Here is a 23,099-nt window from a genome sequence, read left to right as displayed (position 1 = left end):
GGGGCAGATCAGATCAAGAACAGGACAGGTATATCCACGTAACACATGGATACCTGAGAGACAAACTGGCAGCTCTCTCTAGCCCAAGAACTGCGTTCCTTAGGTACGTATCGTGCCTGGCTGTTTTCCCCAGGTGGCCTGGGAAACGACCTCTTGCCTTGGAGTTAGCTTCGGAAGCACCTCGTAAGCAGGTCTGTCAGCAGTTAGCGTCTTGTCAAGATCCATAGCTAGCCACTGCCTGTAAAGGCCAGGCCGTTGAAATTCTTGTAAGAGACTTTAGAAAGGGTGTGACAATACCAGTTTTGCAAGATAACAATTATGTTGTGAGCAAATGATGCAATGGAAATCCTGATGTCAGAACAGCAGGGTCATTTCTGAATGATAGAAAAGGCCAAGTTAGTAAGACAAGTTTCTCCTGAAGTGTGCTGTCATTTTGCTCTGAAACCCAGAAATCGTTTGTTTAAACAAAGAGACAGAGAAGAGTTTACAAGGGATGATCAGGCCGCGCTTCACAGCTTAATACTAAAGGCAGAGGGAGAATTATATCGGTTCTACAGTGAGATTGCCTTTTCCTTTTGTAACATTTATTTTCAATGGCCGTTAAACTGAATATTGGGGTAAACCACCCATTCCTCAAACTTGGTGTTGAAAATAGTCTTTGATTTTGCTCCTAAGAGCGTTTACCTGTAATGATAGCGGCTGTAACCTTGGCAGGATTTGGAGGGAGGGTGTGCATTTTGATTTAAGAAGGAGAATACTGTCGGTATGTTTTTCCTCTTTAACTGCTTCAGTCAAAGAAGAGCAGCCAGCTGTCCCAAGTTTGCCTTCCCTCCTGCTTTTCCTTAGTATGCAACATTACTTCCGTTGCATCAATATTAACACGTGCTACAGGAGCATTATGGAGCTAGTGTTCCTGGTACATTTGGGATGTAGACTGATGTTTCCGGATTGGGGTGATAGGAAATTGGCAGAGGTGTACGTGTGAGGAAAAATGCAGAGACATTTAGCACAACTTTGGTGCTTTATAGGAGGTACTAGGTATTACTCCCACCCCTCTAGATGTCAAACCGTACTCGAGCAACTCTGAAATGCAGCTTTCCAAATTACACTGTATGCATGGTACGTTGAATGGGAGTGGGGAATTGTCCGTAGAGTTTACCTTCTTGCAGGAATTGTGTTTTCATCAAGGGCTCTAGTCCAAAAACATTACAGTATTTTTCTTCTTTTATAAAGCGGAGGGCCTGTTGGTGACTGGTCTGTTAACTGTGGCCCTGCTGAGCTCGGGGGAGCTGGATAGACGCTCACAAGGCAAGCTCCCCTGGTGCCAGTGATATTCTGCGCTCACGAATATTCTCTGTCCACTTGAAAGGTGGCACAAGTGTCGCTAACAATAGCATCTGTGAAATTTTTCTTAAATACCTCTGCACAGACATGTCCTAGAGGTTTTGATCTGGTTGGGTTGAATCGTAACTGGTTCTTGAGCTGCTTGTGTGAAATGTCTTCTAGCCAGTTTTACTCTCTGCCACTGCTCTCCCTTCTTTTGGGCTGCGGAGGTGGCTACTTTTTTCTAGTCAGGCTCAGCTATGGAGGACATTTGCCTTTCTGTTCTTTGGCCCCGCCTTGTTTATGAGCGATGCTCTTCTGGGAGGGCGTCTTATCTTCCCTCTTTCTCTTGCTGCTAGTCTGAACAACAACTTGCTCGCTGCCACAGGAAGATTTTGGGTTTCATGGCTTCCTGATGCTCGATGTGCTCCTTGCGGCGGTAAGGGAGTTTGGACAGCAACTGTTAAAGTTACTGGTTTATCCTACTAAAAGCTTGAGAAGAGCACCGAGTATCCTGTCACTAGTCATTACCCAAAGCTTATCCAGGGGTTACGGGTAAGCAGAGATCAGTTTGCCCCCTAAATGGGTGTTAATGAGTGTAGACTGCGCGCCATTTGCGCTTGAGGTGAATTTATATAGCTTTACCGGCCCCTTAACTGAAAATCTATAGTTCCATATAACTGGGGACTTAATGTTTACTCCTTTCCTGATCTGCAGTTCCCACTTGTTAGGTTTTTTGCCTACCAACGAGTCTGAACAGTCCCTTAAAAGCAAGTTAAAACCCTTGGGCCCCCTGTGAAAGCACTTAGTAAAATATACTGACTGTCAGAGGGCTTACTTTGGAATTTAGAGAGTGAAAAGACGTTTTCCTATCTGCTTGTGCACTGCTTCAGCTGAACGTCTGTTTTTCCTCGCTGTTAAGAAGCACTGGACCATGCTCAAAAACATGGTTATGCAGTTGGTACCAAAGAAAATAATCTAATATTTCACAGGCTTTTTTTTTGGATGTAGTCACAGGAGTTAAAATCTTGGGTTGGTATTTTGGGGAAAGTAGAACTGGAAAGAGTTTCTAGGTTTAGGAGGATAAACCAGGCAATGGCAAATGTGGAAGTTCTAGCATTTAATACTGTATCTTAACACTGACCCTCTGCATTGGCTTGTTTAACTGGAGAGAAATGTTCTGTATCCTTGCTAATCTGTGTGACAGTGAGTTTATAGAAGGTCTTAATGAAAATTTTATTTCATGTATAGGGTACAAGCGTGGATAATACTGGTATCTTGGAGAAGTAGGGCAAGTGGTAGCATTCAGACCTCATGGCAATCACTCCCAAGGCAAAGCATGCTTCTAAATAAAAAAAGGTGTGATAATGATGGTTTCATCTGATCTATTCATTTAAATGTGCAGAAAATATTAAGTATTTGTCACATGATTTATAAGCTGGCACTAAAAATCCAAAACAAAACTTAGACTGTTTTAGGCTCAGAATTTGGAACTACAATGGAAGTGAAAAAAGATCTCTGAAACGTAAGAAAAATATTGGAAGCAAGTGTACATGTATTACATGTAAAAAATACAAGCTTTTGCAATCCAATCCAGAAGCTGCATCAAGAAAAGGTCATAGGATTTGTTTTTCTTGGAGTGGTCCGGAGCTTTGTGCTATTTACAAGACCAAAACCACAACTGCTACTTGTTAGGTAGCGTAAATATGGAATATTAGTTTTGTGTCAAAAGTTACACAGTGGAGGCTGCTATAAGTGGTGATTCAGTCGTTGGACGCAAGGATGCAATTAACGCAAATGAAGTACTGTTCACTGCCTAACTGTAAGAAACAGAGAGAGAACGCTGCTTTTGGGCTACATGTAGTACTGAATTCATCCCTTGGTGTGGCAGCCGTAAGGCGTAGTTTGGTTTGGCCTTCTTGCATTTGCTGGGTTTTTACACTTGTTTTCAGACAGCATTTCTTCTGGGGGCTTTGTGTTCAGCTGTGGCGCCTGAGAGGCATCTGGCCTTTTCTTACACTTTGGAGGTTTGTAATGAGCTCTTCGGCCGTTGCTTCGGAGAAAGCTGAAGCGCGAAATAACGGCCGCATAAAGCAGAGAGATAGGATAGGTGCAGAGGTGGGTTGGCTGGTCAGACAAGCTGTCTGTACAGTCCAAATCCAAGGCAGATTCCGTCACTGCTGCCCGAAGCTTTGAAGAGAACGGGGGTTCAGAGGAGAGGCAGGCGGGTTGTTCCTCCCCAGGCTAACGCCTTGGCTGGGTAGCGCGGCTTTAGCACAGGCAGGTAGTTTTGATGTCAGGGAACCTGCAAGCCAAAATGGTCACCTTGCTTAAAGGAAGCAAGTGAAAGGCTGAGGTTGGTTTTGGAGCTTGCTACGTATCTGGGCAAACTGGAATACTGAATGTTAAGCTTGCTTGTTCCTGTATTCTTGGAGCCTCGGAAACGGAAAATATATCTTGAATTGCTGTTTGTGCTGAAATTCCTGATGCACTGAGCTCTACAGTTTTTGGCTAAAATACTTGTTGGATTTGGTTTTACGTTTTCACTGCTATGACCTTTACATCTCTTCGCTTGCAGGTTTTATGGCAGGAATTCTTCCTACGTCCATGGAGGACTGGATGCCAGTGGAAAACCGCAAGAAGCAGTGTATGGTCAAGCTGTGCGTATCAAAATCAGTCCTGTAGTCCTCATTAATGATCAGAACTTACTTGTATAAATCAGTCTTTTTCTTTACCAATTACTTTGACTTTCTTATCTGGTAAATAACGTGTTGTGATACTGCCTCCTGTTCAGAGGCAGATAGGAATTTGTTGGCTTGAACGTTTTTGTTTGATTGTTGCTGCTTTTACTGTGCGTTGTGTTTAATTCATCAGCATTGCATCTGGACTGCAGAAAATTTATTTAGGATGGGAAACAAAATCAAGAGGACTTGTTAGACCTGTGCTATTGATGTATCTTATTTCAGTTAGAAGTGGTTCCTTGGGAAGGGGACTTCGATCTTTGTGAGTTACATGGAATTCTGCATGTTACCAAAATCTTCTGTGAGTGGAGTTTTCTTAAAATGGAAGACAACTTCTGAAGAAGTGAAATAAGTCCAGGAAACACAAATTTTCGCTTTGGTTGTAGCTCTTTTATCAGAATGATGTCTGTCACCTAGGGACACCCGTTCATGTGGTAGCCACATCTTTGAGCAATGTGGCTTTTAGCCCAGGGCAGGTTTGGTTTCCTCTCTTTTCACCAGCAGAACCTGGTTTGGCAGCACAAAAATCTTGGCAGTGCAGGTGTCACCCATTCCTGTGACGTTTGGGTACTCTGCGGATGCATAGAGGGTTGGGTTTTTTTGTTTGGGGAGTGGTGGGTTTGTGGGCTTTTTTTTAACACAAGGTAAATCCTTTCCCTCTCACAGGCCCATTGAAAAATGAAAGCCTTAAACTAGGTCATATGTTGTGGTACACCTGGAAAAATTGGATAGCAAGTTGTACGCTATTTGACTGCTCTGAGAAGTACTTGAATCCTGGTGGAAAACTTCAGAATAAAAGTTAGATGAGCTCAGGCGGACTGTTCTCAGAGAAAGACACTTCTTCGTTCCTGTATTTACCTTTTGAGCTTCAGTGGGGTGCTTTTTTGTGTTGGTTTAGACTCAGGTATTTAAAAGGTGTAAAGCTCTGTACCAAACTCATGTAGCTAAAATGTAACTCTCTATTTCTAGGAGATACACAAGAAAGTGATGTCATTACAGTTCAGCGAATGCCACACCAAGATTCGTCATGTAGATGCTCATGCTACTCTGAGCGATGGGGTGGTTGTGCAAGTAATGGGAGAACTGTCAAACAACGGGCAGCCGATGAGGAAGTTCATGCAGACTTTTGTGCTTGCTCCAGAGGTAAGTATATGTAAGATCGTGTTTAACTTCAAAAAATGATGATGGAAACCTGACCTGTTGCTACAGTTTGTCCTATCGGGGCAAAAAATATCATCTGGCTTTTAGAGCTTGGCCCGGCGGCTATCATTAAATGTGTCACAGTATGTGAGTGCAGAGGAACGAGCGTATTGGACCCGTCCTGAGCCATTTTATTTTCTTAGACTTGAAGTATCGGAGCAGTAATACAAAGCAAGTTGGAGCTTGCGTATGGGAGCTGCCATTGGCACAAATAAATAAAAAAAAATGTTCAGCTCTGCAGATCAAGTCTCTAGTGTAGTTCTGTACTTTCTTCAAGTCTGCTGGCAAATGTGAGTATAGGTTGATGCTGCTGCACGAGTTACTGCTCAAATGTAGGTCTTGGCGAGAGCAGAGCTGTGTAAGGGTAAAGGGTGTCTTCTGTTCTCTCTAATTCTTTCCCCCCACTTCATCACAAACTATCATGTGGTTGATGATTAATGTTTTACAGTCTTGTTGCACTTCTCCGTTGTTTCCCTATGCAATGCTGTAAGCATAGATTCACCCCGTCCGTGAAAGTTCATTCTGATTTTTTATTGTAAAGTTTTTGTAATAGGGAAAATTCAAATTCCTTGATGAAACTGAGGGACTTTATGTTCAATTAGAACCTATGATTGCCGTGACTTAGCAAAATTGGGTTTTTTCTGCTTGAAACTTCCTTTTTCCATTGGGTGGAAGTTCCCGTTCAGTTGATTGCTTAAAGAGGTACCACTTGGAAAATGGCTGTAGTGAAATAGTCCTATTCCAAAATGTTGGTATGTACCCCAAAGCTTATATCTCTAATCCAGCCTTCTTGTTGACTGCTAATGTACTGTATATGCAAAAAAATGCACGTTGCTCTTTTACAGGGTTCTGTTCCAAACAAGTTCTATGTCCACAATGATATCTTCAGATATGAAGATGAAGTATTTGGGGATTCAGAAGGAGAACTTGATGAAGGTGAGAAGAACTGTACATGTAGACTATGTCTTGTTCTTGTTCCTCCAGCATGTATGCACAGCTTTCAGAAGTGTCTAGAGGACATGGGAAGATGCAAACCGTATTGCATTCTCACGGGGCATAGTAATCTGGGAGAGGGCTGAGGCGGGGAGTCTAGGTTATGTTGCTGGAACTGTCTGCTGGTCCAAAACATTCTGTAAAGTGATGGTCATATAGTAGTGCCTTATTCCTTGAAGGGCTGAACTGGCTCAGGGTGGGCGAGGCTTGGCAGAGAATGGAAATAATGAGCAATAGTACTTTTGCTGCCACTAATTTTGTCAGGTAGACTTGATTTCTCTGATCAGTCAAATTTTTAGGTAAAGCAATTTGAAGAAAAAAATGTAATTGGCTTTTCAAATATGACATGTAATTCACTTCTGTGTCGTCATCATCACACTCAGTAATTGATTTCTATTCAGGAAATATGACCTGAGTGTTTTTTTTCCCCTCTGTTCACTGAGGCAAAGCAAATCAGAGTACAGCCAGAATGTATGTACACGTGTTCACTGGATAATTTCTGGCATTTTTTCATCTCGGTTCTGTGGAACAAAGCATCTTAGGCAATCATCCTTGTATTTGAGGTTAATCTTCTTAGTTTTAGGTACTGAGATTTAGGAGCTAATAGTGCAATCTTTCTCTTTTACTGCCACCATATGAAAGCATCTGCTGCTTTAAAAGACCCTCGAACCTCCTCCCAGAACTTCCTAGCAGCAATATGTCTCTAGTTTCTCCTTTTTGTGAAAATAGTAAGAAACAAAGCCTCTTGAACGAGGGGAAGGGTCTTGTATCTTTTCTTGCAGCTCATTTTGCCTTATTTTGTTGATGAAGCTTTATTTTGATTACTACTAGTTTTATAGGGTTTTATTTTAAGTGCGGCTTGTGTACACTTGCAGAGATGTTTAAGGAAGTTTTTCTTTTTGTGTCAGAGTCTGAGGAAGAAGTGGAAGAGGAGCAGGAGGAAAGACAGCCATCGCCTGAACCTGTGCAAGAGAACGCAAGCAGTACTTACTACGAAAACCATCCTGTAACGTAAGAAGTCCATTTTATTATATGAAGTTACTTTTTTAATAAAATCAACAGACTTGCTTTGGCTTTGGATTCTGAATCTGATTTAGCAAGTAGTTTTGGAAACTACACTTGATACTGATCTGTGTTATGTTAATGTTATATTATTTTGAAACATTGCTTCTTGAATGGAAAGAGGAAGCGGGGGATGTTCTTATGTTTGTTAGTTATTTTCACTCCTGGTTTCAAATGTGAGGTGAAAAGGTAGCAACCATGTTTATATACACGATTAATGGAGTCTTTGTTCTATAAACTTGTAACAGTGAGTGGATACAATGTAATTTATGTGAACAGATGGGTCAGCAAAGGGATGTTGAAACTGAAAGGAAGGTCTGCTTTTTCAGAAGTTGCCGTACAGCTGTATTGGAAGAATAGGTCTCTGTCCTGAGTGTCTTAAAATCTAAACAAGATTTTTAAAAAAGCTTCTTTATGTTTTTGTAAGAAAAATACATTTTATTTAAAAACAAACAAACAAATCCCACAAACACAATGAAACAAACAAAAAACCCTGTGCTTTTTTTTAAACTTAGGAATGCCTTTTAAAGGGCCAGAACAGACTTCCTGGTTTCCTCATTAAAAAAACATTTATGACATCGCTAGATGATGTCTGTTAAGTGCATTAGTGATAATGCTAAATGCTGATTACATAGTGCTTTTCATGAGAAATCTTATGGAAGAGGGGAGTTTGCTGGAATTCTGGCAGTGCCTTGCTCAAGATAACACAGCAAGTTTTTGATGCCTAAAAGCATTAAGTCAGGTCTTGGTTTTGGGTTACCGTGCCAATTGGAAAGACGTTGTAAAGGCAACATTTGTCAGATATAGTCACTTAGGCATATGCTAACCTGTGGCTAGCTGCTTAGGCAGAAGTAGTTGGAATTTGATAAGCTTTTGGGGCGGCCAAAGAGAGAAGGGAAGAACTTCAGATCCCTTACATTTCGAACACACAGAGTAGAGAAGAAGTTGCGTGCGATTTTCAGTAAACAAGACTCACAACTCCTTTGGTAAGGAACTTGTATGGCATTTTTGTAAATAAGCTGTGGGGTTTGTTCCAAAATTGGCTTCCTTTATGTGTATAGCCATACATTTATGTGTAATCTTCCGTTGGTGTCTCGCTGTGCTTCTGTTCTTTTAGGAGCAGCAGCTCTTGAGTTTAGCGCCTATTTCTGAAAGGGTTTATATGTCTGTGTGATTGTCAGATTCTCTGCAGAGAATTGTAAAACGTGTCTTTGCTTCAGCAGGAGTAAAATCTGGCTTTGTATGGAACTGCAGGGTACAGGTTAACTTCTCACAGTATTGTATATGTAGGTACCATATGGTAGCAACTGGAAACAGAATGATTTTTTTGATAGCAGCCATTACCATAGCATAGCATAGCTTATAAAAAGTCATAAAATACAAAGCAATCGATAAGCTGCATAAAATGCGTTTGATTATTGTAGCAATGGGATAGAGGAGGCGCTAGAAGAATCGTCTCATGAACCTGAGCCGGAATTGGAATCGGAAACAAAAACCGAGGAGCTGAAAGCTGAAGTAGAAGAAAAGACCCTTGAGGAGCTAGAAGAGAAGTCTCCATCTCCACCTCCTGTAGAACCTGTTTCACTACCACAAGAACCACCAAAGGTCAGTTAAAAGTCATATTTGTGCTTCTACGTGCAGATGGTAAACCAGACGATTTGGTTTTGAACCTAGCCTTTTTGAGTAGCCAAACTGCTACCTCTTTCCAGTGTCGTGCTCTATGAACAGCTAGACTTGACCCTTGAACTTGTAAAGATGCAAAGTTTCACTAAAGAAGAATGCTATTTTTAAGTGCTGCTCAAGTCACCTATCGTAAATTTAATGTTCTGCTTGTAAAGTGTGTGTGTGTGGTTTTATGCATGTGTAAACCTTTTTAAATGTGGAGTTAACATAGGTTAAGAAAACACCTCAAGCTACCACCAACAAAAATCTCATACAATGCGAACCACTGCTCTTCCTTGAGAAAAAACATAATGCATTGACACTTGCAAAAATGCTGGCAGTACAGTTTCAGAATCAATATAGGGGCACTGACTGTCTCCCTTAGAGGCAGGATGCCTAGTCTTAAACACTACCGTGCACACCGTGCGTCATCTGGTATGGTTACACATAGGTAGTTTGAAAGAGATGGGAGGAACCGGTGAAAGCTGGAGAGAGGTTATTTTCTAGCTCCAGCATGTCTCCCGTATATTTTTTTTTTCAATCCTTTTTCTCTTTTCCGTTTTTACTTCTAACTTCTGGCATCCACTTTCTTTCTTTGTGCAGAAGACACTTAACACTATGGGCTTTTGAGTCCTAGGTTTGGTTACATCGTGGAAAGCAGTGATCTGTGGGGATGCTGAGGGAACTGGGCTCGCTCAAGTAGTGATAGCGGGCACGGTACACGCTCGCTCCACGCCGTCAGAGTCCACAGACGGCTAGAACTGCAAATCCTTCTGTATCTTCGTTGTAATGCTTGCACAACAATTATTTAATAGCCAGATGTGAACCGGAAGTGTATTTTCAGCAGACGAGTTTCCCTGTAGGAATGTCAGTGGTTTGCCATGATTAGTAGCCTAGGTTTGTTGCATTTCCTGCAGGCTTTCTCTTGGGCTTCAGTGACCAGTAAAAACCTGCCTCCTAGTGGTACTGTTTCTTCCTCTGGAATTCCACCCCATGTTAAAGCACCAGTCTCACAGGTAACCCATCTGTGAACGCCTTGGATTGTCTCATTACTTCTGCAAACTGCTTCAGTTTTTTAAATTAACAGATCGATTTGTTTGACTTAAATTGCACAAATTAATCGTGTCTTAAATGTTAACGCGCTCACCTTCTTGTCGCAAGCGAAGGCACGTACACGTAACAGGTGTAACTTTGGGTGATGGTGATGTTAAAATCTGTTCATGTGGAAACAGGAAGTCACTATTGCAATTTTTTTGACCTATCTTAATGGGATATGGTTTGCTTTACAAGGGAAAAAACCAAAACAAAACAAAAAACCAACTCCCCACAAAATGGTAGTTTTCTAAAGTGTGTTTGAAAGGGGTATTTCATTGGCGCAAGTGCCCCAGCAGTAAAAAGGGATAGCACCGTTTCTGAAAAGGTGCAAGACTGCCTTGTAAGGCTAACGTCTACAGAAGTACGCTGGATTTCATTACCCGTTTATAATTAACTTGTCGCAGAACCCTGTACCAACTTATGACTGTGGGAGGAATGGAAGGATTCACATTTCCTTGCCAGGACAATGCTATCTTCCCATTCCTAGGTTGACTGGGTGAGGAGGGGAAAGAGGAAAGAAAGTTTGACCGGGCGATAGCTCACGTCCTGCATGTGCCAAGCTGGTGTGAGACGGTCCGAGACGCTCAATTCGGCTGCCTCCATGTGTGTAAAAACCCTCAAAATAGAAAATGCGTGTTTTAACCTCTTCTGCTGACGCCGTGTACCAAAGCTCTGTATGTCATGGTAGCTTATGTCCAACCTTTTTAAAAGACTGCAATTTTCAGTAGAGTGCCTGGGTTATTGCAGCTGTTGTTTTTGCACTGGTTTCTTCTCTGTTTTTACTGGCAGAGAGGAACCTGTCTAGGATTGCCCTTCAGCCAAATGCATGTTAAAGAAGAAAACGGGGGAAAAAAAAACCCAACAAAAAAACCAACACCTTGTATGGTGTTGCTTCTGGTCTGACAGGGCTGTCATGGAAATTGGATAATGGCTATGTAATGAGTTGGGAAGCCTGTCTGTCTTCGTCAACTTCAGCAGGGCTTTGAGCACTTAGGTGGTATTTGAGCTGTAAAAACTGTGCATTTTCTAGTACAGAATAGATTTTCCTTGCGCAAAACCAAAATTGGTTTTATTTGCAGTAGAGAGGGTGGATTTTTGTAATACGACTGCAAAAATCATTTAAGATTATCCGTACAAGAGAGCAGAATATAGCTTATAGATGTCCCCTCAAACTCTTCTGTGTTGCCTCTGCAGCTTGTCGTGCTTTCTGCCTTTTAGATTACTTTTGCTGTGACTTCATGTTTTAAGTAATTCTGTGTGGAAGTTTCGGAACAATACCGAAGTGGCAAAAATTTCAACTCTCAACTCTCCTGGAGACAAAATGAGTCAGTTCTTAGCTCCTTTTTTTGCACGCTTTTCAGACATAGTATACAGAAAGCTGGTAGAAGAGGCACCTGAACAGTTTTCTGCAAGTGGTTAGAGATCAGTAGCAGTTTTCTCCTGTTCTCCTGGATCCATTAATGCTAGATCCTGTGTGTAAACGAGGACAGTAGAATGCATTAGTGGGTGGGTGGCTCCTTTGGGATGCTGTTCTAGCCAGCATCGATGATGTTACAAAGCAGCTGTTAACTGTCCTTCCCATTCCTTTCCCTGCATCGTGCCAGTTTTTCCCCCATCTTTCATCAAGATAAAAATACAGCCTCTGTAGTATGAACTCAGAACCCCGCAAAGGGCTGCACACGTACTGTTTTGGATATAAACCAATTCAGTTCCTGTTTATTTACAGCTGTGGAGTTGACCAGGTCAGCATTTCTTGCTCTTTTTCTTCTTGTGGGCGATTAGACGTCAGCCTGCCTACATACAGCCTGCCTGATAAACAGGGCCTTCTCTTCATAGCATTTTCAGATATTCTGACTTCCTGTTTGCATTAACACATCAGCTCTCCTAGGGGTGCCAGAGGGGCAGAGGCAGGCAGGGTGCTCCCTGACTCTCGGCTTCTGGCTTGGAAGTGCTGAGTTCAGGGAAAGAGCCACTTACGGAGGCTGCATTCTCTCAACGCCTTAAATCTGTTCGGACCCTGGGTAGGCTCTTCTGTAATCTATAGCGCCTTTGTGGAAGTGACCGATGAGTGCCGTTAGTAAGTTCTGTGGTCCGCATTTACCTCCGAGACAGTGTGGTAGCTATCTGAGGTATGCATCTAACCTAGCTACTGGAATTCAGGTGAGATGATGTGGGGTTTTTTTTCTTTTGTTTCACGTGAAGTGTGGTTTCTTGTCTGTTTGCTTGGCTGCTCGGTTCTTTGCATGCATGCGTTTTGATGGTGGCAGGCATCTCACTCTAGAGAAACTTCTAAGCCTCATAAGATTTCAAAAGCAGAATTGTACGAGCCTTTTGGAACCTCCTCTTCCCTTGCTCTTTCTGTCCCATCCTCCTCTGTTTCAGGGGGGTATTCAGTTCCAAAGTTGGTGAGTAAGGGCTGACTTGTGGCTGGTTTTGCTGTCATTGCCGGTAGCATTGCCCTCGCAGAAAGAGGTCCCTTTCCCTCCCCACGTGAGCTCCTGAAGAGAAGAGACAATGTCACCTTTTCCTTAATTGTTCTCAAAGCTCCCTTAGGCTGAGGTCTGTGGCATACTTGACTCCTGGGCTTGAGCACTCCTTTAGTCCTTGTCTGTTGAAATCCTTATTCTGTGCCTTTCAGTCCACTTTGTGTGCTCTCTGTGAAACGGGAGTTGCAAGTAGCTGCTGCTTGGGCTGTAAATGGCAGCCCTTAATAGGCATCTTGCGATGCTGCTAATAATTACAGTGTTTTGGGGGAGCAGGGTTTTGCGCAAGTGATTTCCTCTTCAGACAGCCCAGAGAGCGCTGAGCCAGTCTTCCTCTGTAAAAAGGGATGGTCCTGATGAGAAAGCAACTAATGAGATTAGCTGTTTGAGTAGACAGAATTTGTGTGATAGATGAGAAGTTCAGTGAAATGCAAAGCAAGCCGGTAAAAGTGAACTGTTATTTGGAGTTTAATAGGAGGACATCAGTGACTTAGCAAGCCTTTGCTGTGGTTGACAGAAGGACTGAGTGTTTAAGCCTGGTAGCCCTAAGTGTCTAAGAAATGGGGGTCTGAGCGTATAGAGTTTCGCTTTTGAGGTATAATTTATAATGCAGTAAAGGTGTTTGAGTAAAAGATGGCCCGGGACCTCCAGTGATCTGTGAGGAGGTATAATGAAAAGACATTTCACAGGAAGGCTGATTTTCCTAGCTTATTCTTGGAATTTAAAAAATGATCCTAGGAGTGTTAGAAGGACAAGCTAATATCTAGCTGGGTAGAGCACGAGCGATAGGAGGGCAGAAACATTTATTTGGTGCGGAATAGCTGCGTGTTTCATGTAAAATGCAGCCTTTTAACCTCTGTGGGGTACTCTCTGGCTGGAAACGTCAGCTGTCTTGAGTCCTCAAAGGAAAGTAGGGGAGGTGTTTAACATAAACTTCTTCTCTATAGCAGTCTGGGCCTATAGCCATTGTCCTTGCGTTTAATATTCCTCAGAAGCTAGCGTTCTTCTTTTATGCTGCTAAGGATAATTCTGTTTTTCTAAGATAAGAACCCAGCACAGCAGCAGCTGCTGGACTGTTGTACAGAAAACGGAATTTAAAAAATGTTGGAAATTGCTTCAGTAACTGACAGGCTGCATTGAAATATTTTTTTTATTTTTCTGTCTCTTTTTCTCAAATTATCTTTAAAAGCATTTTTTGCTTGCAAAAAATGGACTAGGTGTTCTAGTTCCTGAGAATAGTGTACTTTGAGCATCATGGTCTTGACATCAGGAAAGTTGAAGAATATCCTCAGCAGGTAGTCTGTACAAATTGTCATTTCAGGTGGCTTTATTGTATGAGAAGTATTTATTATGCTTCTGAGGGCTTTTGTTTGGTTCTCTTCTTTCTTTTTGGTAGTTTTCTTGTAGTTGTTCAGCACTCGAGGAAAAGAATCCCTCAGCAACTCAGACAGAACATGTGATTTGCCCATCTCTTCGTGTTCATCTCCGACTACCTCCTAATCCATGATGTCTGAGCTTGGCATGACGAAGCTTTCTTTGATCTCTTTGGGGTTTTTAGTCAGCTCAAGGGATTCTTGAGTAACGGAGCGTTGGGGTCTCAATGCCTGGTCAAACATGGAAAATTCACCTTAGGCATGTTTTGGGGAGACGCTCTGATTGAGAGATGCTTGCTTTGCACCCTTTAGCAGAGATAACTGAACACTGCAGTCCTGGATTGGTACAGAGGAATTTATAGAGGTGAAAAAAATGTATTCCCAAACACATTGACATGGATGTATATCTTCTGGAGTTCCTTTTGTGCATGCCACTTATCTATGTCTTGCGTTGTGGGGTAGTTTTTTTTGTTTTGGTGAGTTTTGGGGTTTTGGGGTTTTTTTTGTACTGAGCTGGTGTTTAAATAATGTATGTTCTCCTCCTGTTTTAGCCAAGAGTTGAAAGTAAACCTGAAGCTCAGTCTCAACCTCCTCGTGTACGTGAACAGCGTCCCAGGGAACGACCGGGTTTTCCACCCCGAGGACCTCGACCAGGTAACGCGGATCAACCTGTGTGTCTGCTTGGGACTAGTTAATGAGAGGTGTCTCCTTGACGGGCCTTGTCTGTGCCGGTATTGTATTTGGCTGATAATGAACTGTCTGTTCCTACTGCCTTTGACTAGAAATGGGGGAATATGATTTGGAGGAGTCCAAGCTGGTGATGAGTTATTGCAAAGATCAGGTATTCTTTCCAAGCTTCTGTTTTGTTGAAATGTTTTTTAATAGTCATGCCACTCACTTATATGCTTGAGTACTTTTCATGTGGCTCGATGCAGTTCTGAAAAGCTGGTACAGAAATCTGATGGTTTTTTTCGGTGTCCTAGAATTGTGCTGAGCCTTGGAAATGAGAGCTCTTAAATACCTGTTGTTGCTCTTAGTTTTGGAAGAAAACCTTTCCACCGTGTCAGCCTCAGTCAGTTAATAATTTTATACATATTTTTCCACCTTGTGTAATTGTCGAAAACACCATTCTTGGTTTGGCTGCCTCATGTTTGTCTTAGTTTATGAGCCGGCAGCTCTCTGCATTTTCTTACTCGTACAGAGTATCCAAATCCGTAGGATGGTCGTGCATGTGACTCGACAGTTGTCAGAAGTGGTGCTGGAGAGGCGAAAGCCTTCCGAGTTGCATTCATCAGTCCAGCCTGGCTGCTTGGCAAACTCTGCACAGCGCTGGGCAAAAGCTATCTGGTCAAAGGCCCAGAGTTACAGGATGTTGATGGGTTCATCGTCTCCCCTGAGTCACGAGTTCTAAGAGCCGGGGGGTGGCATTGGCGATTATCCTGAAGTGGTAGTGTAAAGCTGGCAGAGCGCTGCCTGCAAAAGTGGTTAAGTCTCAGCGACTGTAAGCGTCTCCACCAACTCTAGCTAAAATTGGTTCTAGTGAAGGTTTTCGGTAAGTGCGTACCAAACCCTGGTACAGATTGGGCTTAAAAGTGCTTTTGGCTTTGATAAATGCAAGTATTTCTTCACTCGGGGACAACACTGGAACTGAAAGGATTTAAGGCACCGAGAAAGAACCGTGACATCTGTTACAGGTTAACATTTCTTCGGTTTTTAACATGTCATCTGCAGCAGGGAGCAAAAGCTGCAACTTGTGGCTAAATCAAGTTGCAACTCTGCATTTCTACTACTCTTGGATGAAATACAAGTCATAGAGAAGACGTCTAACAGAGCCCAGCTCTTTTAATTCTGATCTTAGAGTGGGGGTAACAGAGGCAGGGGAGAAAAAGCTGAAATCTCAGTTGACCAAATGGTAGAGCTTCAGCCCTACCAGGTCTTATTTTCAAAGGAAGTCAGCGAGACGTTTTATCTACTTAAGGAAACCTTTCAAACGAGCTAGCAAGCTTGCTGTAAATGGGCTCGTAGGGGAAGCTGAGGAGAGGAGGGGGTACATACCTGCACTGTAATACTTCAGGTACAAAAGGGATGACAGTGTGCTGCTGTCACACTGCGAGGCAGGTAATGGTTTAGTAGGGAGATATCAGGAAAGATTTTATCTTGCATGCTGCTAAGCATCTAATACTTTGGTTGAGCTGGAGCGAACGTGAGTTGCTCTCGCTTGTATTTGGGACAAAATGGTGGAAGATGAAAGCCAGAAGAGGTGACTGGCAAACATGTAAAGAGGAAGATAGTATCCTCCTCGCTGTGTCACCCACTCAGGAGCTGAAGGTACAGAATTGTTTGAGTGAGCGTGCTTGGTGCTGTTCGTAGATGTGTTCTTCTGAATCTACACATATCTGCTAGCCTCAGTAGCTCTGCCTTCTTTCTGTTGATGACAGGGAGAGGGGACATGGAACAGAATGAGTCGGATAATCGTCGAATAATTCGCTATCCAGACAGCCACCAGCTCTTTGTTGGGAACTTGCCGCATGATATCGATGAGAGTGAACTGAAGGAGTTCTTCATGAGTAAGTAGCAATTTCAGCTGCGGAGACTAAGAAGAAAAACTGTTGACAAGTCACGTAACGTTCACTTAGGGCCACACAAGAGAACTTTTACATGATGTAATGCTGCCGGTGTTGTCTGGAACAAGCGGAGGGGTGGTAGAGCTGGCACTGTGGTTTTTGATAACGTGCCTTTTCCCTTGTGTTTTCCCAGGCTTCGGAAACGTGGTAGAACTTCGCATAAATACTAAAGGAGTGGGAGGAAAACTGCCTAATTTTGGTTTCGTGGTATTTGACGATTCTGAACCGGTCCAGCGAATTTTAGTTGCAAAAGTAAGTATTGGCATTGAGTAGCCTTCAGAGGATGGATTGAATGCCCTAAGCCCCGGGTAGTGTGGCCCACCCCAGTTTGCGTTGCTGTTGTTTCTAGCATTCATTCGTAAACAACAGTTGTAGAAAAACATAGTTTTGGCACACTCATTCTCTCAGGAGCGTTCTGTAGCTTATGAAAGCTGTGCCAGCGTTCCTCAAACTGCATCGTACCAAAGTCAGTTTTTTTTACCTCTGCACGTAGATGCCACGTGGAGCCCAACGCTTACTTTTAGAGATCCTTTTAAGCTGAAAGTTGAGTACGTAACCTTCTGAAGGGCATCGCATGGATCTCTGAATGCTGTGTCCTGGGGCTGAGAGAAGTGAGCAAGGTTACTTGCGGTTGTCACTTGAGGAATTTGAGAGGAGAAAGCAGCAGTTTTCATGTCTAGCATGTGATAGTGAGGCCTGATAGAGCAGTTCGTCAGGAACTTAAGCCCTGAAGTGAAGAGGCTAAAGCCAGCAGTGAAGAGGCTAAAGACAATGCCGCTTTAACTTGAGAAAGACATACTAATTCCTTGCATACCAAATGAATTTTAAAATGCTGTTCCATTTACCGTGGACCTCTAGGGCTAAGGTTGTGTGCTGCAGAGAACTGTTAACGGTTATTTTTTGTCTTTTGCATGTAAGCGAAGGTAGGCTGAGGCATGCAGCGAATGCGGTGTTTTCATGTGCCTTGTATAAATGGACTTTGTGAAATGGTGACTAACGTGTGCCTTGAACGCTTTTCCCTGTAAGCCTATTATGTTCCGGGGTGAGGTGCGCTTGAACGTAGAAGAGAAAAAAACAAGAGCTGCTCGTGAAAGAGAGACCCGAGGCGGAGGCGATGATCGTAGGGATATTCGTCGCAATGATAGAGGCCCTGGGGGTCCCCGTGGAATAGTGGGTGGTGGCATGATGCGAGACCGTGACGGAAGAGGACCCCCTCCGAGAGGTGGCATGGCGCAGAAGCTTGGCTCTGGACGAGGAACCGGGCAAATGGAAGGCCGTTTCACTGGACAGCGTCGCTGACATCTCCACTGTGGGCAGACAGTCTTGGCAGTGGTACATTGTCTCCATCGTGTTTGCATTCTTGTTAATTTTTTTTGGCTTTGGAATGTGACACAGCCCTTCTGATCATTTCTTTGATGTGAAAGCATCCTTTGGTTTCCAGTTTAAATTGAGGTGGACGTTCTTTCCCCAGTTTCACAACAGGAGTCACACTGTTAATTTATAAATGTAGACTTGGAGAATTGAGGACTGAAAAGAAAAAAAAAAAAAAAAAAAAAAAAAAAGACCGGTTAACTATCTGCAACAAAAGTGAACTAAAGGACATGCCCAGTAGAATTCAGGTCCTTTCAGTCAAAAACCCTCTGCTGCACATTTTGTGTAAGTGTTACTGTTTCTGCCTATTACTGTTGGAAACACAAATAGTGCAATTTGTGCAATTGGAGAAGCTTGCCTTTTTTTTTTTTTTTTTCCTTCTTAGAACACTCGGCTCCAAACAAACTCGTGTTTACGCACTCATCAAAATGCACTAATGGGTACTCTGAACTCATTTATATTGACATCTGCAGGAGGCATCGGAGGAAAAAAAAAACCTTCATCCTCTTATTCAGACAGAATAGCTTGTGAAACGATGCGGGCATCTGATCTGCTTGCTGTGACCAACATATGTACACACACAAACCTTAATAAGACTACAAGTTTATTCCAGAAGGAATCCATTTAGCTGTAAACTAAACAGAACCCAGAGTTTCAAAGTCGTAGCTCTTGAGTACGCAACGAATTTGATAGCTCACGTCAGATTTTTCTATCTGCCCCTCTTCAGTACAGGGATGGCTGCTCAACACACTCCTCCTTCCCCTTTCCCCTTCGATAAGCATTGTACAGTGAAATTTGTCTTGACTGTATTTGAGTTCTCCGGTAATGTAACAAGCATGATGGTGCCTTCTGTGAATACATCACTCCAGTCTTGCTGGTGATTTTGTACAGTATAGTGTATGAATTACTGTGCTGCAAAGCCAATCGGCTGCAAAGCATTTAAAGGAAATCATTGAAAAATTGTATTAAAAAAAATTGCAGTATCTTTCAATCAGTAAATGTTGCTAAAATTATCATCCACCTCGCTCTTGAATTAACAAGTTCGCCTGTTTTTTTGCAGAGGGGGGGAAGGGAGGAAGAAGGCATCCAAGTAGTCTCCAGGTTGTCTCTTCTCTTTAATCAATGTCAAAGTTAAAGAAAACGGAGTTGAAATCTCTCTTGGGCGTGAAGTCAGTCACGAACGGTGAACGCTTTTGGCCAGCTCGTAATCGGTAGAACTGAGCATCCTTTGTGAGGGTGAGCTTATCAAATGAGGATACTGCAATTTTCAGAGAACAAAACAGCAGCTCTTAAGGATTTGCATTTTCCAGTTGCGCTTTTTTAAAAACTCTTACTTATTTTGCACATAACTCTCAGCTGAAGTTGACGCTTACGTGGCTCTGGACTGAAGGATAGAAAGGAGACATCCTCTTCTGCAGTCTGACTGGTGGGTTTTCCCAGTGGAGAGGTCTGTTTCCGGATGACGTTCTGGAGCACATTCCCGTAAACTGCAGCTGCAGCAGACAGTACCGTCCGGCTGGATGCCGGGGCGTGCAGCAAGCGCCCGGCTCCGAGGCGTCAGTAAAAGAGGGGAGTGTGTTTGTGTGTGCGTCTGTGTGAAAGTGTGACCACTTAAAGCTGCTTCTAAGCGTGGAAGACCTCAGATAAAATAATGGCAATTTCGAGCAAAAGCAGATAGGGCATCATAGCAATCTGTCTCTGGAATATGCAATCATTTGCTGTTTTCGAGTAAGTTGGAAGATTTTGCACATATTTTTCTGATACGTTAGGCAAAGTGAAGTGGCATCTGTCTGTTTTCTCCCAGGCTCGAGGTCTTCTGTGTTCGATGGTAAGTCTTGCACTATTTTCATACGCAATTTTTTCCGGGGCACATTTCTTCCAGTTTTCATTTTCCGATTTTAGTTTTTCATTGAAGGTCTTGCATTTTCAGCTGTTACCTGGAAATCTGTAGTACTTGAACTGCCCGCCACACAACACCACTACTTAGGTTTGAAGCCTTCGGACAAATTGCTGTCATCAGTTAGCAGTTTGCCACCGGTGTGTTTTGTGTAGCCTTTTTTTCTTCCCCCCACCCCCCTTTGTAGTGCTGTGGTGTTTTGCTGCCACTTAAATCATTTGTATGGCAAATGGCACTGGGAATAATCTCAACAACAAAAAAACGGAGTATTAAAAAGAGCTACTGAGCCATTCCGCTTTCTGGCTTGCTTCTTGTTTAAGTGACACGAACAACCATTGGAACGTCATCCAGAGAAGTTTACATGGTGATAGCTCACCTGCTGTACTGTGGACTCTTACATGTTCTCGACCCTCTCGATAGTAAATGTACCTCTTAGAGCAAAGGAAGGGATTCACTGACCATTACTGTTAGTTGCTGATTTGTGGATGGTGGGAGTATTTTGTCATTACGGTTCTATTTCAACAAACTTGGCTGACCATCTTGGCTTTAGTAGGTATACAAGACAGTGGATTACCATCTTTATTGCTGTAACGTGTCAGGCATTATATGCTAGTAGATTCTAGTTTAATTGTTGCAGGTGGAAAGTATTTTTACTTTTAAGTTTCCATTCTGAATGTGTTTTGACTAAACATACCAATAAACTACTGATGTCTGCAGCATTTATCCATGTCCCTAATTCTCTTGAATGCAGGTCGCTGTAGAGCACCGTTTCACCCCTTGCTATACAGAAAATGCTTTTTTAAGAACATGGCTGCTGCCTTGTCAGATGGCGGTGGGAAGCCGTAGTAGCGCGGTGTCGCGTACTGCAGTCGAAGCGTCCGACTCGAGTCGGTAAGCTCTGGTTTGCCGTGGCTGTATAAACCCCTTTCCTGGGACGCTGGCTTAAGAAGACACAAGGGTCGGCAAGCCTGCCAGTGCCACTGAGAAACCGTGCCCGGTCCCCTCCTGGCTCGTCAGGGGTCCTGGCTTGGGTCGCTGGGGCTCCAGAACTGAAAGGCAGGTGAGGAGGTCGGACACCGTTTGTTCCCGTCACGGGTGGCCGGCGCGGCGTTGCCCTCGGCACAGGGCGGTCCCCTCGATCCGGCGGCTCCTCTCGCCTCGGGGCGCACACGGTCCGGGGAGGACGCGAGCTCCTCTCAGGCGCGTCCCAGCTGGGATTCCTCCACGCCCCGCCGGGCTGGGGGGGCTGCGGCGTCCGGCTTCGGGGCTGCGGCTTGAGCGGACGCTGCGATGGTGCTGGGAGGAACATGAGCTGCGTTGTCTTAAACAAATCTGGAGTTGCTTGCTCTCAAGTTTAGCGTCGCTTAATCTTGATGCTGTGGAACTGATTGTCGTGCTGCAAGATAATCCCTGTTTTTTCCCTTCTAGCGTTTGGTGGCATTGCCAGTGCCAGCGTTTACCCAAAGAGGTTGGTAAAAGGGTTATTCTTACACTGCTTGGAGATAAGTTGGGTCTGAGTCGTGGAATCTATGCCGAGCTGGTCTGCTCTGGGTGAGGTTCCCGGTAGCTGCTGTCTGCTGTGTCCTGAAGTCCTCTGCCGAGCGCGTGTCTTGGCTGTAATAGTTTCTGCTAAATGGCAGTTAGGAAGTGTCCGAGAAGTTGCGCGGTTGTGTGAGTTGAAATGCTGGAATGAAAAAATGAGACCCTGTAGAGGACCCCCAAAGCCCAAGTCACCAAAACCTCTGAAGAGCAGCCCCAACAGCTACGAGATCTGCTGGCGCCAGCGGTCCCCACAGGAGTGTCATCCCCTCGGTGCCGTCTCCTGAGGGCCCGCAGCGTTCAGACCTTCATGCTGCTCCATGAGGTACATTGTGGAGGCCTGCAAACGCGCGTTTATCGGGGGCTGGGGAGGAGGTGGCGGAGATAATGGTATCCCAAACCAAACAAGGTCGGCCACGACCTGGTTTTACTTGTGCCCTGAAGTCTCAACGTATTCAGAGTTTTCAAGAGCACGTTTTATCAGCACCCGAGCTGCTGTTCAGGCTTTGTGAATGACTGGGTGTAATCATCAGCCTGTACTATTTTTTTTTTTCCTTTTTATGTGGTTGAAACGGAACAAGGTAAAAGTCAGTCATAGGCATACAATAGTGATAGCTGGGGGGTTTTGGTGGAGACAAAAAAGTGAGGTAATGCCAGGGGGCAGCTGAAGGGACACGTTCGCTGCTGCGGCGGCCTCACCTGTTCCCTCGGCGGTGACCGCGTGCGGACAGCGCCCGCGCTAAGGCACCGTTACGCATTTTTGCGCACGTGATTTTAGAAAGGCTTTTGCAGTCACAGCGATTGCTGGGGTTTTGCATTTCAAGTGGAGAAATAACAGCTTGGAAAAGTGGATAAATTCGAATTAATATTCGGATAAATATTCAATGTGATGGAAGAAGACAGCAGGCTGCCTGGTAATCTCTGGGAAAGTTCCTCTCGGTGTCCGTGGTTTAAGTTCGGCTTCCTGCAAGGGGAAGAAAACCAGCTTGGGGTGTCAGTGTACCTTTCGCTCGTGTTCTGACTGGTGTCTCCTGGGCCTGAGCTGAAATGTGCCATCTCGGTGATGGTGCTTCTGACGCTGTCTGCAGCACTTGCTGTTCCCGCTGACAAGGGGGAACAGCGTGAAGTACTGTGTCTGTCTGTCTGTCTGTGTGTATTTTTCATGTGTATGAGTTAGTTGAGAACAGCTTTCGCAGATGCTGACACGATGCTCTTCTAGGCTGCCTTATTTTAATTGCAGAGCTTTCCATAACCTTGAAATCCCCGAGTCCCCTGAGAGGTAAGGTACGGGAACTAAACCCAGAGTTGGTAAAACAAGGCATCAAGTACCGGTGGGTTTCGTGCCCCCATTGAGACCTTACGAGCCCTCTTGGGCCCTGCAGCATTCGCAGTGAGCGGGTCCCCAGGTGCAGCTACCGAAATGCTGCTCTGGGCCACGTGTTGTCACCGTGTCTGTCCTGATGGACCAAGTACACAAGCTTGCAGGAGCTGTTGTGGCAGCTCCTGGCCGCTGTGACCTGCCCGCAGCAGGTAGGGAGCGGGTGTGCCCTGCCGGCAGCGCGCAGGAGGGAGGAGGTGAGGGGCATTTGGGTGTCCGTTTGGGATACGGATGAGGTGATCATTTGGATGACCGGGACGCCGTGCAGCTCGGCTCCCCTCCTCTGCAAAGAGAAGAAACGAGAATCTGGGAAGCCCCTGCGGGGAGCGCGATGGCTCTGCCGTAGCCTCTCCCGGAG

The 23,099-nt window shown here is 44.2% G+C and overlaps 1 protein-coding gene across 2 annotated transcripts in view; it reads left to right on the top strand.

Moving 5' to 3' along the window:
* Positions 1-19,999, top strand: part of G3BP2 (G3BP stress granule assembly factor 2) — a 30,775-nt gene extending 10,776 nt beyond the window's left edge. The window contains exons 3-12 of one of the 2 annotated variants that reach the window (XM_075708725.1): positions 3,902-3,983; positions 5,034-5,207; positions 6,110-6,200; positions 7,166-7,268; positions 8,744-8,924; positions 9,899-9,997; positions 14,484-14,586; positions 16,371-16,499; positions 16,690-16,808; positions 17,583-19,999. In XM_075708725.1, the coding sequence (XP_075564840.1) occupies positions 3,902-3,983; positions 5,034-5,207; positions 6,110-6,200; positions 7,166-7,268; positions 8,744-8,924; positions 9,899-9,997; positions 14,484-14,586; positions 16,371-16,499; positions 16,690-16,808; positions 17,583-17,855 (1,354 nt within the window). In that variant the 3' untranslated portion in view covers positions 17,856-19,999. The remainder of the gene's footprint in view (positions 1-3,901; positions 3,984-5,033; positions 5,208-6,109; positions 6,201-7,165; positions 7,269-8,743; positions 8,925-9,898; positions 9,998-14,483; positions 14,587-16,370; positions 16,500-16,689; positions 16,809-17,582) is intronic. The other variant, XM_075708726.1, reaches the window with a different exon arrangement.
* The last annotated feature ends 3,100 nt before the right edge of the window (positions 20,000-23,099 follow it).

This window comes from Pelecanus crispus, chromosome 4 (assembly GCF_030463565.1).
Source record: "Pelecanus crispus isolate bPelCri1 chromosome 4, bPelCri1.pri, whole genome shotgun sequence".
In the NCBI taxonomy this organism is placed as follows: domain Eukaryota; kingdom Metazoa; phylum Chordata; class Aves; order Pelecaniformes; family Pelecanidae; genus Pelecanus; species Pelecanus crispus.
This window is presented reverse-complemented; position numbering and strand designations above follow the sequence as displayed.